Source organism: Hemiscyllium ocellatum, chromosome 15, assembly GCF_020745735.1.
Source record: "Hemiscyllium ocellatum isolate sHemOce1 chromosome 15, sHemOce1.pat.X.cur, whole genome shotgun sequence".
Lineage (NCBI taxonomy): Eukaryota > Metazoa > Chordata > Chondrichthyes > Orectolobiformes > Hemiscylliidae > Hemiscyllium > Hemiscyllium ocellatum.
The window spans coordinates 36,710,094-36,728,641 of NC_083415.1; the positions used below are offsets into that span (position 1 = coordinate 36,710,094).

Consider the following 18,548-nt stretch of genomic DNA (forward strand, 5'->3'; position numbering starts at 1 on the left):
AATCTTGTCTCAACCTTCTCTTTTCGCAGGAAAATAATCTCACACAAAGAGTGGAGAATTTGAATTTGAAGTCCATCATCTTTTCTGCACCCTCTCTAACCCATTGCCATCTTTTCTAAAGTGTGGTGCCCAGCTCTAGAGACGAGGTTTAAAGCATATTTATCACTACTTCTTTGCTTTTGTATTTTGTGTCCCTCTTCATAAAGCATATGGTGTTGATGCTTCAATAACTTTTTTCTTGACCTGCCTACCACCTTTGATAATTTATGCAGATATTCACCTAGGTCTGCCTGCTTCAGCATCTTACTTTGAATTGTATACTTTATATCATCTTCCTGCATTCTTTATACTAAAATAAAACACTTCATGCTGCTCTGAAAAAAAATCCATCTACCATCCTCATCCATTTCATCAATGTGTGTACAGTGTGGGTGGCACGGTAGCTCAGTGGTTAGCACAGCTGTCTCACAGCACCAGGGTCCTAAGTTCGATACACACCTCAGGTGTCTGTGTGGAGTTTGCACATTACCTCCATGTGGTTTCTTCCGGGTGCTCCAGTTTCCTCCCACAATCCAAAGATGTACAGGTCAGGTGAATTGGCTATGCTAAATTGTCCCTAGTGTTAGGTGCATTAGTCAGAGGGAAATGGGTCTGGGTGGGTTACTCTTTGGAGGGTCAGTGTGGACTGGTTGGACCGAAGGGCCTGTTTCCACACTGTAGGGAATCTAATCCTTTCAAAGTTCTGCATTAGTCCCATCACAGTTCAAAAAACTTGCAAGTTTTAGATCATCCACAAATTTTGAAATTGTGCCCTCCACTCAGATGTAGGTCATTAATATATCAGAATGGGTAGGGCTGCTAACATTGACTCCTGGGGAACTTCACTATAAATCTTCCTCCAGTTTGAGGAAGGAAGTCTCTTTTAAACTTAACGGTGTAACAAATTGTGCCTACTTTCTGTAGGTGGACTCTTGTATCCTGACTTGAATAAATGAGTTTTAGATCATCGATTTCAAATTTTGTTACTAATCTAGTACCAATGCATTTGAAAATCATGCCCAATGCAAAAATGGCAAAACGGCCAACTTACATGGGGCACCAGAGATTTATGTTGAGCTACTACATGTGCTTTCTTTCTTCTATGAATGCCAACATAGTTAATTTTATTTTCTCTTCATTACAGGCGTTGCTTTAGTCTACTTTGCAGGTTACCTCATTGAAACTTCAGGATCCTGGCCATCAGTTTTCAGCTTGATCAGCATAGTCAACACATTTGGCCTTTCTATCTTTATCATCTTTGGTCAGGCTACACGAGTAGACATTTAATTAATGGCAATATTTCAGATTGAATTTCAAAGTTGCTGAACACAGACTTCAAGAAGAAAGAGAGAACATAGTTTTTAAAATATAAAGGTTCCAACTAGTTTTTCTCGGTTTGAGGAACTTATTATTGTACTTTGTTTATAAACAAATTGCTGCTGAAGTCCTGTTTTGAAAAAAAAACAAGACTTAAATATACACAAAACCATTTATGCTATTTTTAGTGATTTTATTTGTTGGAGAGATGCTATTTTTACATGAATAAACTATTTATGAGAAATAAATATATAAACTTATAAATATATAAACTTGACTTGTCAGAAGACATGATACAAGATGTGTCTTCTTAAAGGTGGATGCTGACAGAGAGCCAAGCATAAATTCTGAAAAGATGTAACTGCCCTATGCTGTTCTTCAATTGTATCAGCTGTTTTTTCATTGACTCCATGCTTACAGGTGCACTTAGAATTTTTGTTTCCAATTAGCATAATAATCTAATACCAGCATTAGTAGTAAATGTTAGATTAATAAGTATTTTCATTTCTGAATCTTGCAGCTTACAAGTTTATCGTTTTATATTCCAGTTTCTGGACCTATAACTTGTGATGAAAGCAGTATATTATACGATTTGGATCCAAACAGAGGCTGATAGCTATGAGTCAGTTCTGTGAAGTTTTTTTTGTAAAAGGTTAAAAAGCAACTTAGAACAGTGACTTAAATACATAATTTCCAGAAAGCATATGATGGCAATTAGGTGTCTGGTAGAACCCTGTAATATTAGTGAATAAGATGTTTATACTATTAGGTTTATGGAAGGTAGAGTAAACACATTAAGGCAATTGGTTTAGTTTTACTTTAGAACAGAGGTTCAGCTTTGTTTTGGATCAGAAGAACTCAGACTTCCGTGCCAAACGTAAAACAGTTTCACCTAGCAAAGCAATTAAGTCAGTTCACAGGATCCAGTGAGCTCAGCAGAAATCCTTTTTAGTGTATGAAGCTTTAAAGCCAGGAGATTCTGGATAACTGCCGTTAAGTTGTGCAGACTGAAAAGGTTTCGGTCATAAGAATTTTGAGAGGTTAATGCCAACGGATTCAGAAAGGACAAAACTCTCTCAATAATAGAAGTGAAAGAAACTGTAAAATGCCAGTTAAATAAAGTTTTAAAAAACTGAGATAAGAGTGATATTTCTCAGGGATTAAGTCTCCGTAATAGATAGTAATGGGAAAAGGTTGAAACTTTCCTTTAAAATTTGTTCCTTTAAATCCACTTATGCAGTTAATTATTATTATGCACATCCCAGAATATTTCAATTTAGTGTTTATCACTGGGTATAAAAGCGGCAACTGTCTTTTATGTGTCCTGGTGATAAGAAAGTCTGGCACCAAGCAGCTGTCCCAGTTCAATTTTTATCATATTTGCGTGTGGTATTTTCTGACTGTTGCCTTGTCAACTCAGTGAAATGCAGTTCATTTACAGTCTATGTTACATGTATATCATAGTATGAATTGAATTGTGCAACTTTTAAAATTTATTGTTGCATGCTTTCACTTTCTGCATTTGCAATGGGAACAGCAAATCCACATGGCAACTTCAATTTTAACATTGGATTACTGCATAAAATAAGAATAACTAGTTTCAATCCACTGTGTTTATATTTATAAATATCTGTATATTCAGAATCAAACACATGTTTAAATGCTATCTGTAATTATTCAACTTTAACTTGCTTGCAGTTGTAAGATGCTTAAATAATAAATCATTTCTAAATCATTAACTCTGCAGATAACGATTTATCTTACGGCCAAGTTGAAATATTTGAACTGTTGCTATTTTGTAGAAAATTGACAATAAAGTTTTATTTGTATCTTATGGATTGCTGAATTTAGAGTCTGTCCAATGACATTTTTTTTGCAGATTTACCATATTAAAAATTTACAACTGATCCTTAATGCTTCATTTAAAAGAACACCTTTAATCATTTGAAATTGTTCTCAATGTTATAATACTGCTGAAATTAATACTTCTTAAAAAAATTAGTGTCAGTAATTCTTAAATCAAATATGCTTTTTGAAAATTCAATGGACAATGTAATATCTCAGTGTAAAGTATTCCTTAAAGGATGAACAGCGTCAGTTTACTTTACCTTCCAGAATGGAAAAAGTTGAATTCACCCTGCCTGATCTGGAATAGATATAAGACCATAACACCATAAGACATAGGAGTGGAAGTAAGGCCATTCGGCCCATCGAGTCCACGCCGCCATTCAATCATGGCTGATGGGCATTTCAACTCCACTTACCAGCATTCTCCCCATAGCCCTTAAATCCTCGTGACATCAAGAATCTATCAATCTCTGCCTTGAAGACATTTAGCGTCCCGGCCTCCACTGCACTCTGCGGCAATGAATTCCACAGGCCCACCACTCTCTGGCTGAAGAAATGTCTCTGCATTTCTGCTCTGAATTGACCCCTTCTAATTCTAAGGCTGTGTCCACGGGTCCTAGTCTCCTCGCCTAACGGAAACAATTTCCTTGCGTCCACCCTTTCCAAGCCATGTATTATCTTGTAAGTTTCTATTAAGTCTCCCCTCAATCTTCTAAACTCCAATGAATACAATCCCAGTTTCCTCAGCCATTCCTCATATGTTAGACCAACCATTCCAGCGATCATCCGTGTGAATCTCCGCTCGACACGTTCCAGTGCCAGTATATCCTTCCTGAGGTATGGGGACAAAAACTGGGCACAGTACTCCAAATGGGGCCTAACCAGAGCTTTGTAAAGCCTCAGTAGCACAACGGTGCTTTTATATTCCAACCCTCTTGAGATAAATGACAACATTGCATTCGCTTTCTTAATCATGGAGGCTATCATTAAAACAGTCTAATTTTCATATTTTCCTATATACATGTGTGCTGTCTTTTTGACAGTTTGTAATTTTTTTAAGCTTTGATGACTGATACTGCTTATCGTTATCTGATTGAGCTTCACAATAAAATGTCCCCTATATTTTTGCTATATAGAGTCATAGAGATGTACAGCATGGAAACAGACCCTTCAGTCCATCCCGTCCATGTCAACCAGATATCCCAACTAAATCTAGTCCCACCTGCCAGCACCCGGCCCATATCCCTCCAAACCCTTCCTATTCATATACCCATCCAAATGCCTCTTAAATGTTGCAATTGTACCAGCCTCCGACACATCCTCTGGCAGCTCATTCCATATACGTACCACCCTCTGTGTGAAAATGTTGCCCCTAAGGTCTCTTTTATATCTTTCCCCTCTCAACCTAAACCTATGCCCTCTAGTTCTGGACTCCCCGATCCCAGGGAAAAGACTTGGTCAATTTACCCTATCCATGACCCTCATAATTTTGTAAACCTCTATAAAGTCACCTCTCAGCCTCCAACGCTCCAGGGAAAAAAGCTCCAGCCTGTTCAGCCTCTCCCTATAGCTCAAATCCTCTAACCCTGGCAACATCCTTGTAAATCTTTTCTGAACCCTTTCAAGTTTGACAACATCTTTCCGATAGGAAGGAGACCAGAATTGCCCGCAATATTCCAACAGTAGCCTAACCAAAGTGGATTACTTACATTACCTACCTGATCTGTGAAGGTATACACTGACCTTCCTTACAGTTTATAATGTTTTCTAACTTGAAATCAGCAAATCTGATGCAAGGAAAATTGAAATTAAGGCTAGAGACTTGTAAGTACTGCTGAGCATCTGAGGAGGGTCGTAGTCCAGTAAGATTTCAGATCATTCAATTTTAATGTCATTCAGGAACGTTGATAGCACAACTTGGGATTATTGTGGGACACAGAGGTGAAACTAGGTGTTGATATACAGAATAACCTTGATAATCTAAATAAGACAGGCGGGTGTATTTTGTTCAGATAACTGACTGCTCAGATAGCTGATTGTTATTATGTTTTTACGGGACCTTGAGATCTTGTTTGGATAATCTGAAATTCGGATAACCAAGGTTGTTCTGTATACATGTTGAACTTTAACGTGTGTAACATTGCTGAGCATCAGCACATTGATGAAGAAGGCATGAGAAGGAACCCTATGCCACACTAGGTATAATCGTGTAACAGGTGAAGAAAAATTGTTGGAGAGATAAGTTGCCTTCACTGTGAAAATATGCATGAATTAGGATTCAGGGCTGTGTTGGAAGTGAATAGTAGATGGATTTTTTTTTAGATTAGATTACTTAGATTACTTACAGTGTGGAAACAGGCCTTTCGGCCCAACAAGTCCTCACCGACCCACCGAAGCGCAACCCATCCATACATTTACCCCTTACCTAACACTACGGGCAATTTATCCTGGCCAATTCACCTGACTCGCACATCTTTGGACTGTGGGAGGAAACCGGAGCACCCGGAGGAAACCCACGCAGACACGGGGAGAACGTGCAAACTCCACACAGTCAGTCGCCTGAGGCGGATTGTTTGATGGCAGTACTGTTCTGAGAGCAGAGTTACCCAGGATTTTACTTCTGACCTTCTTTAAGATTGTTGTACAGGTGTACCCCTGTATCCGCAGGTGATACATTCCATGACCTACCGCGGATGTCTGAAACCCGGATAGTAGCAAAACCCCATCATTTAAATGAGAAACTTACCTCCCTGGCAGCCCATGGAATTATTTTTGGAATGTTCCATGTAATATTTTCGAGCTGTGGTAAACCGTGGATAACTGAAACCGCAGAAACCGAATCCGCGGATTTGGGGGTTCTACTGTATATGTACTCTTGGGTGTCTTTTCCTTCGTTCCAAATTTGGTTACCTTCTTTGAATTTGTTGCATTCCCCTCATGTCCCCCCAAATATACCACTTTGTAATTCCTTGCGTTGACTGTCAGAATGCAATGTCTGAAGATAATTGTGATTCCCTCCGAAGAGTTATCTAATTCAAGTTGTGAGGTTGGATCAAATGGGATCCAGGGAAAGCTAACCAATTCGATAGAAAATTGACTTGATGGTTGGAGACAGAAAGTGGTGATGAAGGGTTGTTGTTCAGTCTGGGGGTGTTGACCAGCAGTGTGCCACAAGGATTGTGGCTGGGCCTGCTGTTGTTTGTCATCTATATAAATGATTTGGATGAGAAAATAGAAGGCATAGTTTGTAACTTTGCGGATGTAACCAAAATTGGAGGTATAGTAGACATGTTATCTTAGAGTACAATGGGATCTTGATCAACTGGGCCATTGGGCTGAGAAATGGCAGATGGAGTTTAATTGAGATAAATGTGAGGTGTTGGATTTTAGTAAGACAAACCACGATAGGACTTACACAGTTAATGTTATGGCCCTGGGAAATGTTATCGAACAGAGAGACCTAGAGGTGCAAGTATATAATTCCTTGACCATGCCATCACAGGTACACAGGTGAAGAAGACATTTACCATATTAACCTTTATCGGTTTGAGCACTGAGTACAGGAGTTGGGAGGTCACATTACAACTGTACAAGGCATTGGTAAGGCCACATTTAGAGTGGTGTGTATAATTCTTGTTGCCGTGCTACAGAAAGTATGTTATTAAACTGGAAAAGGTACAAAACAATTTACAAGCATGTTACCAAGACTGGAGGGTTTGAGTTGTAAGGAGTGGCTGGAGAGGCTAGGACTTTTTTTTAACCTGAAGAGGCTGAGGGGTTATACAGGTTTATAAAATCATGAGGGGCAGAGATAAAGTGGATGGCTAATGTCTTTTCAGGGTAGGGGAACTAGAGATCATAGGTTTCAGTCGAGAGGGAAAAGATTTAAAGGGTACCTAAGGGGGAACTTTATCACACAGGTTGGGTACATATATGGAACGAACTGCCAATGAAGTGGTAGAGGTGGGTACAATTACAACATTTTAAAGGCATTTAGACAGGTACATAGATGGGAAAGGTTTAGAAGGATATAGGCCAAACACAGGCTTATAGGACCAGTTCAGTTTAGGAAACCTCATTGGCATTGATAAGGTGGGCTGAAGGGCCTGTTTCAAAACAGTATGCCTCTATGACTGTAAGTCATTCAATCAGTTTTGTTGAGTACAGGGAAGCATACTTTTTTGCACTCTTCATATAAACAAGCTTTAATAAAATAAACTGGAAAGGAATCAAGATCATTTTCATTTGACAGTCAGAGAAAAACTAGTCTAACCAGGAGTTTTGAGAGTCATATTGGACTCAAATTTCTAACTTTGTTTCTCTCCCCACAGACGCTGCCAGACCTGCCAAGGTTCCCTAGCACTTCTTATTTTTAACCAAAAGGAATCTGCTTTGACTGCTTCACTTCTAATCAATTCATTACACTGAGTTCTTTCCTTTGTCATACTCATATTGAAACCAAACTTACATTGGAAATGTCAATGATTTCAATAGGCTTCATGGATGTTATTTTAATTATTTCCTAGCTTTCTTTACTTGCAATTTAAATTATATATTTGTATTTATAGCTAGATCATGACAGTGGGAAGTATGATTTAGAATGGGCCAAAAATTAAACAGAATTGATCCTAAGATAGAGAAGCCCAAGTAGACAATTTGACTCACTGAGTATACTCCATCATTCAGTTAGAACACGGCTAACCTAATAATCTTCAATGCTACTTTTCATCCTTACCCCCACAACCTTTGTATTCTTTTATGCTTATGTCATGCGATATTCATCTTTTTTTTACACAGAGGGTGGATGCACATGGAATGAGCTGCCAGCAGAAGTGGTTGAGGCGGGTACATTGCAACATTTAAAAGGCATTTGACAAATACTGTACAGGATAGGAAGGAATTAGAGGGAAGGATATGGCCAACTGCATGGAAACGGGGTTAGCATTGATGGACATTTTGGTTGGCATGGAGCAGTTTGGGCCAAAGGGCTGTCTCCATACTGTAGGACTCAAAAGATTTTTTTCATTGAGTTTAAGTTTAAGGAAGTCAAAAATCCAATGATATAATTTGAAACTTCTGAATAAATCAAATAATTCAATTGTTTAGAATGCGTGGGAGTGGGGGGTGGGGAATGAACGATGTTGTGAAGATTTGAGGGGTCTAATGATAACCTTCAGTGAACAATGTGTCATTTTAGTCATGCATTCTGAAGTATGGCCGTAAGTCCCTAGAAGGATTATACAGTTTATTAGGTAAATGTAAATTTTGAAAAATAGAGCATCTTGGAGTCAAAAGTGCCATAACTGTGTGGCTTAGTGGTTAATACTGTTGCCTCACAGTGCCAGGCACCCAGGTTTGATTCCAGCCTCAGGCGAATGTCTGTGTGGAGTTTGCACATTGTCCTCGTGACTGCATGGGTTTCCGCCAGGTGCTCCGGTTTCCTCTGACAATCCAAGGATGTGCAGGTTAGGTGAATTGTTCATGCTAAATTGCCCATCGAATAGGTTAGGTACACTAGTTGGGATAAATATAGGGAAATGGTTCTGGGTGGGTTGATGTAGACTTGTTGAGCCGAAGGGCCTGTTTCCACACTGAAGGGATTCTATGATTCATGTAAATTATTATCCAATATAACACACACTAACTTTATTATTTTTGTCTTCAGTTTACACGTTGTAACTATGGTGGGACGTATCCGGCCTATTTTCATCCAACCAAACGGGAAGACTATTGTGCAGTGATAGTGTTCTTACTTCCGGGTGGCTCCAGGGCTGGGTACTATCACCTCTCGCTAGACAGGCTGATTGGGAAAAAGTGTGGATGGGTGGGTTGCTCTTCGAAGGGTCGGTGTGGACTTGTTGGGCCGAAGGGTCTGTTTCCACACTGTAGGGAATCTAATCTAATAGGAAACAGAGCAGGAGCATACTTAAAAGCAGAATTCCAGCATTTTCCCATCTGGTAATGCCGACGCTGCAATTGCAATCATTTGGTGATATTTTTCGAATCGACCTTAAGGCATATCAGTACACACCTCCGGGACTTGGACCTGGACCCCCATGCTCAAAGGTTGAGACATTACCCTTGCACAACAGCACCTGTCAAACTGTCTTAGCCACATCTAAAGCACTTCTGGTTGAAGCTGGAGAAACCAGCTAGCAATTCTCAGGGACACATTCTGTACTGGTCCACGCTGTTCCCAAAAACCAGAGAGCTTTGTAAGCTGTATTTTTGAGGAGCTGGAAAAGTAGAAGTATTTCTTGTGGCTGCAGAAAAGAACTGTGGCTCGCCTCATTCCTCAGCGCTTAAACTCCACCCCCCCCCCCCTCCCTGTTGTACAGATGGCCGGTAGGTTGCTGTAAAAAGGCTGACTTGGGGGCAGGCAGGGCGCCTGCAGCCTCTTCTGATGCTGAATGGTGTGAGGTCAGACCAAAGTTGAATTGTTGACATACAGTTTCCATTATCCTTACAGCTTCAACAGGCCCAAGCCTGAAATAATTGAGGGTTCATACATGTCAGATTTTTAAATCCGATGATTTTCTAGAAACTTTGTGGTAATGTTATAAAAAGAACGCGATTTTCTTTCCATCCTGAACCAGCTACTGGAAAGAAAGGAGCGGCCAACTCAAGAGGAACATTTTGGATTGTTCCAACAGGTTGCTTTGCACAATTATTATAAACTGTACCCACCAACGGAAGACTGTTTTTACCAGTTTTTTTAAGTTCATGTGAATTTAGGCCTTAAAATTTTGCGTAAACTTGCAATGAGAATTTAAATTCCGGTTCGTATCTGTCTACCTTTCGGCTACAGGTCTCAGTGTCAAATTAAGCTACTGTTGAGAGATGTGGATTTAGAACAGTGTATCTAACCTGTGAACAGTCTCATCACATGTATTTTCACAAGAACATCATTTAGCTAGTTGGAATATGATGCAGCTTTCACGAGAAATAAGAAGTTGTTAATTGAAATAGCAAAATGCGCGGTTTGGGAAAACGTGCCTGAATTCTTAATAGTTGGCTCCCAAGAGTGTTGTCGGTTCGTTGGGCTAACCTCCCAAGTCGAGAGGGTTACAACGCAATATGTTTTCTTTTCATCGCGCACAGTGGCACTGTCCTGTAATGTGCATGCACCTCACACGGTAAAAGTCATGGGGTCAATTTAGTGCCTCACTCTAATCGGCACAAACGGGCAATGTCAGAGCTAAGGCGGCCATTCATTATTTTCAGACTCTGCTAGCGTTTCAGGTTTCTGCTAGCGTGCTGGTGAGGTTCTCCCGCACCCAGCAATGTTTAGTGTTTGTATTATTTGAAGTGTGTAAATAGTTGTCCCATGGCGTAGATATGCCTTCCTTTGAGGAATTGATGGCAAACAGTGAGCATACTGCTCCACTCAGTAATATATTCCGCGGCCCTATTTTAAAGACATTTGAAGAATTCTACCTGAAACAGCATCCCTGAAACTTGACCTGATCATTGTCACTCTGCTGCTTTTGGCGTCTTGCTGTGCACTGAAATTTCCGATGTTATAATGACTACACTTTGAAAAGCTCTACATTGACCGGAAGGTATTTTGAGTAATCTCGAGGTCATAAATCAAAGTAAATATTTATTTCTAATAGTATAGCAAGAGTCTTGGAGATGTACAGTACGGAAACAGATCATTTGGTTTAACTGGTCCATGCCAATCACATATCCTAAAATAATCTAGTTCCATCTGTCAGCACCCGGCCCATATCCCTCCAAACCCTTCCTATCCATATACCCATTCAGTTGCCTTTTAAATGTTGTAATTGTACCAGCCTTCACTACCTCCTCTGACAGCTCATTCCATAGACACACTATTCGTTGCATGAAAAAATCGTCCTTAGGTCCCTTTTAAATCTCTCCTCTCTCACCGTAAATGTAGTTTTGGACTTCCCTACCCATGGGAAAAGATCTTGAGTATTTACCCTATCCATGCCCCTCAGGATTTTATAAACTTCTATAAGGCCACCCCTTAGCCTCGAACTCTCCACAGAAAATAGCCCCAGCCTATTCAGCTTCTCCCTCTAGCTCAAACCCTACAACCCTGGGAATATCTTTGTAAATTCTTTCTGAATCCTTTCAAGATTCACAACATCTTTTTTGTAGCAGGGAGACCAGAACTGAATGCAATATTTGAAAACTGGCCTAACCAATGTCCTGTGCAGCCCAGTGGAAAGGCCCTGGAGATAACTGTGAATGGGTGTGATCTTTAGTCAAGAGGAACAGAGGGCTTGGCTACAGACTGAAGTACCAGGCCACATCTTACTTGAACAGATACCTTGTGATGTGCAGAAATCTTTCCGCAGACTTCAGCTTGAATTATGTGTAAAGTGTAAAAATACAAACGAATATTAGTGCAGTGAAGTTAACAGGATCTTGGTAGTCTCCATGAATGAGGGAACCAATGGCTGATCTGCTTAGTTACTGAATTGTAAAAATTGAGAAAGAAACAGGTTAACCTGAGAAGCAGCGTGAGTCAGATTAGGGACAAATAAATAAAGGGATTAGAAGGTTTAGCGCTGAAAATGTGTTGTTGGAAAAGCGCAGCAGGTCAGGCAGCATCCAAAGAGCAGGAGAATCGACGTTTCGGGCATGAGCCCTTCTTCAGGAATGAGGAAAGTGTGCCAAGCAGGCTACGATAAAAGGTAGGGCGGAGGGACTTGGGGGAGGGGCGTTGGAAATGTGATAGATGGAAGGAGGTCAAGGTGAGGGTGATAGGCCGGAGTGGGGGTGGGGGCGGAGAGGTCAGGAAGAAGATTGTAGGTTAGGAAGGTGGTGCTGAGTTTGAGGGTTGGGACTGAGACAAGGTGGAGGGAGGGGAAATGAGGAAACTGGAGAAATCTGAGTTCAGGATGAATTACATTCTGAATTGGCTGGTTTACTGGCATTGTGTTAACAATTGTTACATTATTAAATGTGTCATTTACTGTTAAATATGAGTCTTAATTTTCTGCAGTACTTTCAACTAAAGTTCTAAAAAAAAATGGGGCCAGCAAAAGGTGAGTGCCACTTGTGTGAAACAAATAACATAAACAATGGCAATGGGCCAGCAGGGTGTGGCAGTTTGTGATTTATCACTGAGTCCACTGAACTCCTTCCTCAATTTCTGCTATCAGAACAGTTTGCAACATTTGCATGCTGTTGTTTTTTTTCCCAATACACATTTCGTCCATTATGTAAAATAAGTTGTGAATTAAAGATTGATTGATTGAATATAGACATAAAGCAAACCGCTGAGTGTTAACAGATACATAAACTTGTGGGGAATAAAATGTCCTGTTATTTTTAATGGAAATGGTGATTGAATATAATTGAAATGGTTGGCAGAGAAGAATTTATTCAGGTCCTTTGTACAGTTCAGGCCACTAGAGGGCGCCTTTTCCTTTAGAACTCCAAAGTTGGGATTTGATGTCATGAAAATATATTCATTACAATAATTTTGGATGATTTTGTTCATTTGGTCAATTTGAATACATCCATTTGGAGAGGTTCTAATATAATACCAACACAAACACAGTTCATAAAGTCTAAGTTTATCCTCCAGTATTGATTAGGAAGTCTTTTCCATGTGCTCCCCACTCATTCACCTGGTCTTTAATTTATCTGATCCAGTGAGTATGGGAAGGGAGGTGCTGAGAATTTGGGAAGTGGAGAAGGAGAGAGAGAAAGACAGGAGCTACCAAACCCAAGATCCTAACCAGTCTGAAGTTTGGAAATCTGGGGGATAGGCAGGTTATCAAGGAGTGCAAGGAACAGGTTTCTCTGTGATAAGAATATAAGAGGCCTGCAAAGTGGGAAGGTCTTAAAGGAGATTGGCGACCACCTGGAGAAAGCCAGAGTTAGGGCTGCCCAGTCATGGGTGGAAATTGATTCACTTGCAGTATCTGACAATCCTCCACCCAAAGCACGTTGGCCAACCATCGAAAAGCACTCTGAAGAATTTTTAAAAATTCAGTCTAAGCTTCTACTAGTTTAGACCTAGGTGCTTTTCAGTTACAGAATTGCTCTGATGCAGTCCATTATTGCTCCATCTTTCTGAGCATTTTGACTTTTTCAGTTCCTTGAGCATTGTTTCTGTTTAAATTTTCTATTTAAATATTTGTTTAATGCCTCAATGGAAAGTGCCGCCACCATACTCCAAGAAGTGTAATTCAGACCATAACAACTCACAGTGTGAAAAACTTGGCTTACCTCACATTTGCTTCTTTTGCAATGCTGTTTATATCTGCCTATATTAATTCTTGACCCTTTTTAAGAGTGGAAACAGTTTCTCCCTATCTACTCTACCCATACATAAAACATAGAACAGTACAGCACAGTACAGGTCCTTTGGGCCTTGATATTGTGCCGATCTTTTATCCTACTCTAAAATCAAACTAACCTACAAACCTTTCATTGTACTATCTTCCAATTACCTATCCAAGAGTCACTTAAATATCCCTAATGTATCTGAATCTACTACCACCACTGGCAGTGCATTTCACATACCCACCACTCTCTGTGTAAAGAATCTCTCTCTGACATCGCTCTAAACCCTCCTCCAATTACCTTAAAATTATGCCAGCTCATGCTAGATATTTCTGCCCTGGGAAAAAGGTGTCTGGCTATCCACTCTAACTATGCATCTCAACATCTTGTACACCTCTATCAAGTCACCTCTCATCCTTCTTCGCTCCAATGAGAGAAGCCTTAGCTCCCACAACCTTTCTTCATAAGACATGCCCTCCAGTTCAGGCAGAATCTTGGTATATCTCCTCTGCACCCTCTCTAAAGCTTCCACATTCTTCCTAAAATGAGGCAACCAGAACTGAACACAATTTTCCAAGTGTGGCCTAATCAGGGCTCTATAGAGCTGCAGCATAAGCTCGTGGCTCTTTAACTCAATCCCTCTGCTAATGAAAGCCAACACACCACACACTTTCTTAACTCGATCAATTTGGGTGACAACTTAGAGGGATCTATGAACATGGGCCCCAAGATCCTTCTGTTCCTCCACCCTGCCAAGAATCCTGCCTTTAACCCTGTGATCTGCATTCAAATTCGACCTTTCAAAATGAATCACTTCATACTTTTCCAGGTTGAACTCTATTTGCTCCTTATCGAACCCAGCTCTGCCTCCTGTCAATGTCCTGTTGCAAACTACAACATCCCTCCACATTATCCACCACCCCACCAACCTTTGTGTCATCTGAAAACTCACTAACTTACCCTTCCACTTCCTCATCTAAGTCATTTATAAAAATCATAAAGAGCAGAGGTCCCAGAACCAATCCCTACGGAACACCACTGGCCACCAAGTTCCAGGCTCGATACTTTCCATCTACTACTACCCTCTGTCATCTATGGGCCATCCAGTTTGGTATCCAGCCAGCCAAATTTCCCTGTATCTCATGCCTCCTTAATTTCTGAATCATCCTACCCTGGGGAATCTTATCAAATGCCTTGCTAACTTCCTTGTACACCACATTCACTGGCTAACTTTATCAAATAACTCAATAAGGTTTGTGAGGCATGAGCTGCTCCTCACAAAGCCATGCTGACTATCTCTAACCAAGCTTTAGTATTCCAAGTCATCATCAATCCTGTCTCTCAAAATCCTCACCAAGAATTTGCCCACCATAGACGTAAGATTGATCAGTCGGTAGTTCCCACGATTATCCATATTCCGTTTCTTGAACAAGGTAATAACATTTGCTGCCCTCCAATCATCTGGCACTATTCCAGTGGACAGTGAAGATGCAAAGATCATCGCCAAAGGTGCAGCAATCTCTTCCTTCACTTCCTGTAATAACCTTGAGTATATTCTGTCTGGCCCAGGGAACGTGTCTTTCCTTATACTTTTCAAAATTGTCAGCACTTCTTCCTTCTTAACATCAACCTGTTCAAGCATATCAGTCTGTTTCACACCACCCTCACAAACATCAAGGTCATCTCAGTATTGAAAACTGAAGCAAAGTATTCATTAAGGACCTACCCTACCTTCTCAGACTGCAGGCACAAGTTCCCTCCACTATCCCTGATCAGCCGTACCCTCACTCTGGCCATCCTTTTGTTCCTCACATAAGTATAGAATGCCTTAGGGTTTTCCTTAATCCTACCCACTAAAGCTTTTTCATGCCCCCTTGTAACTCTCCCAAGTCCATTCTTCAGTTCCTTCCTGCTATCTTGTAACCCTCTAAAGCCTCCTGTCTGATCCTTATTTCCTCAACCTTAAGTAAGCTGTCTCACAGTGCCAGAGACCCAGGTTCAATTCCCGCCTCGGGCAACTGTCCGTGTGGAGTTTGCACGTTCTCCCTGTGTCTGAATGGGTTTCCTCCGGGTGCTCCGGTTTCCTCCCACAGTCCGAAGATGTGCAGGTTAGGTGAATTGGCCATGCTAAATTGCCCGTAGTGTTAGGTGAAGGGGTAAATGTAGGGGAATGAGTCTGGGTGGGTTGCTCTTCGGAGGGTCAGTGTGGACTTGTTCGGCCGAAGGGCCTGTTTCCACACTGTAGAGAATCTAGTCTAATCTAATCTTCCTCTTGACGAGATGTTTCGCATCCCTTCTCACCCAAGGTACTTTCAACCTACCATCCTTTCTTTGCCTCAGTGGGACAAACCTTGTCTAGCAAGTGCTGCCTACACAACTGCCACATTTCTGCAATGCATTTCCCTGAATACACCTGTTCCCAATTTAGATGCACCAATTCCTGCCTAATAACATTGTAATTCCCCCTCTCCCAATTAAGTACTTTCCCATACCATCTGCTCCAATCCCTCTCCTTGAATATAGTAAAGGTCAGGGAGTTGTGACCACTATCACCAAAATGCTCTCCCCCTGAGTGATCTGACACCTGGCATGGTTTGTTGCCAAGCACCAAATCCAACATGGCCTCCCCTCTAGTCGGCCTACCTACACATTGAGTCAGGAACCTTTCCTGGACACACCAGACAAAAACTGCTCCATCCAAACTATTTAATCGAAGGAGGTCCCAATCAATATTCGAGAAGTTAAAGTCACCCATGACAGCAATTCTATTACTTCTGCACCTTTCCAAAATCTGCCTTCCAGTCTGCTTCTCCGTGTCTCTGTCAGTATCGGGAGAGGGGGAGTGGTGGAGATCTGTAGAATACTCGCAATAAAGTGACTGCTGCTTTCCTGTTTCTGGCTTCCACCAACACTGACTCTGTAGACAAACCGTCCTCGATGACCACCCTTTCTACAGCTGTGATACTATGTCCGATTAGCAATGTGACTCCACCTCTTTTACACCCCCCCAAGTTCCTTTAGGAACATCTAAACCCTGGAACATCCAACAACCATTCCTGCCCCTATGATATGCAAGTCTCAGTAATGGCCACTAATCATAGTTCCAAGTACTGATCCATGCTCTAAGTTCATCACCCCTATTCCTGATACTTCTTGCATTAAAATAGACACAGTTCAACCCATCGGACTGACTGATCCTTTGCCCTATTAACTGTCTGTCCCCCCTCACAGACTGCATGCTGTATCTGTTTGTTCACTAACTACTCCATCATCTGATCCTTTGTTGGTTATTGGTGGCCCTCCAGTTCAGGTGCAACCCATCCTTCTTATACCTCTTCTGATTTTGAAAACTTCTGTCAGATCTCCTCTTAGCTGCATTCTCTTCAAGGAAAACAGTCCTGAATTCCCCAAGCTATCCTCATAACCAAATTTCTCATTCCAGGAACCATTCTTATAGGTGCTTCAATATGCTGTCCAATGTGTTCACATCCTTTATAAAGTATGGCTTCCAGAACTGTACGCAATAATCCATCTGAAATCTAACAGAAGTCTTATTCAAATAGCATAATGCTTTATGTTTTATTAATGCCTTTTCCACCTGTCCTGTAACTGTTAATTATTTATGCACATATGCACCCAGGTCTTTCTGCTCTTGCACATCCTTACAAAATGCAACTTATTCAATACTGTCTCAACATGTTCTTTGAATTAAGATGTATCACCTCCTCCTTCTCTGTACTGAATTTAATCTTCCACCTATCCACCCATTTCACCAACTTGTTGGTGACTATTCTGTCTTCATAATTTGCAATGTCCCAAAATTTTGTGTCATCCCCAAAATTTGAAATTGTGCCTGCACAATTATTTATTGTAGATTATTTATATCTACACTAGGAAAGCAAGGATCCCAATAACCACTCTTGGGTAGCTCCACTTCAAATCTCCTTCCAGCCTGAAAAACAAGTACCCATCAACCATTATCCTCTCATTCCTATCTCGCAGCCAATTTTGTATCCATGTTGCTACTGCCATTTTTATGTCATGAACTATAACTTTCCCCACAGTCTGTTGTGTGGCACTGTATCAATTGCTTTTTGGAATTCCAAGCATGTGGCATCAACAGCCTTGCCCACATCAACCTTCTCTGTTACCACTTCAAAAATCTCCAAGTTAATTGCGCATGATTTTCCCGAACAAATCTATGCATCATTCTTCTGAATCTGCCCACATTTTTCTATTTGACAATAATCCTATTGTGAATAGTTATTTGAAGAGGGATACCAAACTCCACAGTAGGAAGTGATTGGTCTGCTAATACTAGGTCTTTGTTGACAATCATTTTTAGAAAATGGTATAATGTTTGCAATTCTCCAGTCTCCCAGCACAATCCCTGAATCCAGGAATGTTTGAAATATTAGTTTGTTTTACTCCTACAATTAATCCAACTGTATCTACATACTTAACAATCTCTTACAATTCTGTAATGCAATTTCTCAGGCACCCTCTTTCCAAGCTGAGAATCCCAGATTTCTCCAGTGTTGGCTAGTATCAGTGATTTGAGTTTTATCTGTCTCAATGCATCTATTTGCACCGCTTGCAGTCCATAAATGACTCCCCGTTTCTGGGGCTTAAGATTGGTACGGAACTCAAGGTGTGATCTGAACATAGCGTAGCCCAGTCATGTTATTCCATCTTTTAACTATGTTCAATTAGCCACATTATGTGGGATAGCTTTGTTGATTGTCGCTCTGTATTGTTTGGACCTACTTAGCATCATGTGTAGACCAGCCAGTTTTATGTTGATGGTGGGCAAATTATTGGAGAGGATTCTTAGAAATGGCAGATGGAGTTCAAACTGGAAACATGTGAAATGATTCATTTTGGAAGGTCAAATTTGAATGCAGATTAGAGGCAGGGTTCTTGGCATTGTGGAGGGATCTTGGGGTCCATTTCAATAGATCCCTCAAAGTTGCTACCCAAGTTGATAGGGTTGTTAAGAAGGAATATGGTATGTTGGCTTTCATTAGCAGGGTGATTGAGTTTAAAAGCCACGAGCTTATGCTGCAGCTGTATGA

At 40.8% G+C, this 18,548-nt stretch overlaps 1 protein-coding gene across 2 annotated transcripts in view; it reads left to right on the forward strand.

Annotated features, from left to right (window-relative positions):
• Positions 1 to 3,190, forward strand: part of slc17a9b (solute carrier family 17 member 9b) — a 58,220-nt gene extending 55,030 nt beyond the window's left edge. For both annotated transcript variants that reach the window (XM_060836373.1, XM_060836374.1), the window contains exon 14: positions 1,184 to 3,190. In XM_060836373.1, the coding sequence (XP_060692356.1) occupies positions 1,184 to 1,326 (143 nt within the window). In that variant the 3' untranslated portion in view covers positions 1,327 to 3,190. The remainder of the gene's footprint in view (positions 1 to 1,183) is intronic.
• The last annotated feature ends 15,358 nt before the right edge of the window (positions 3,191 to 18,548 follow it).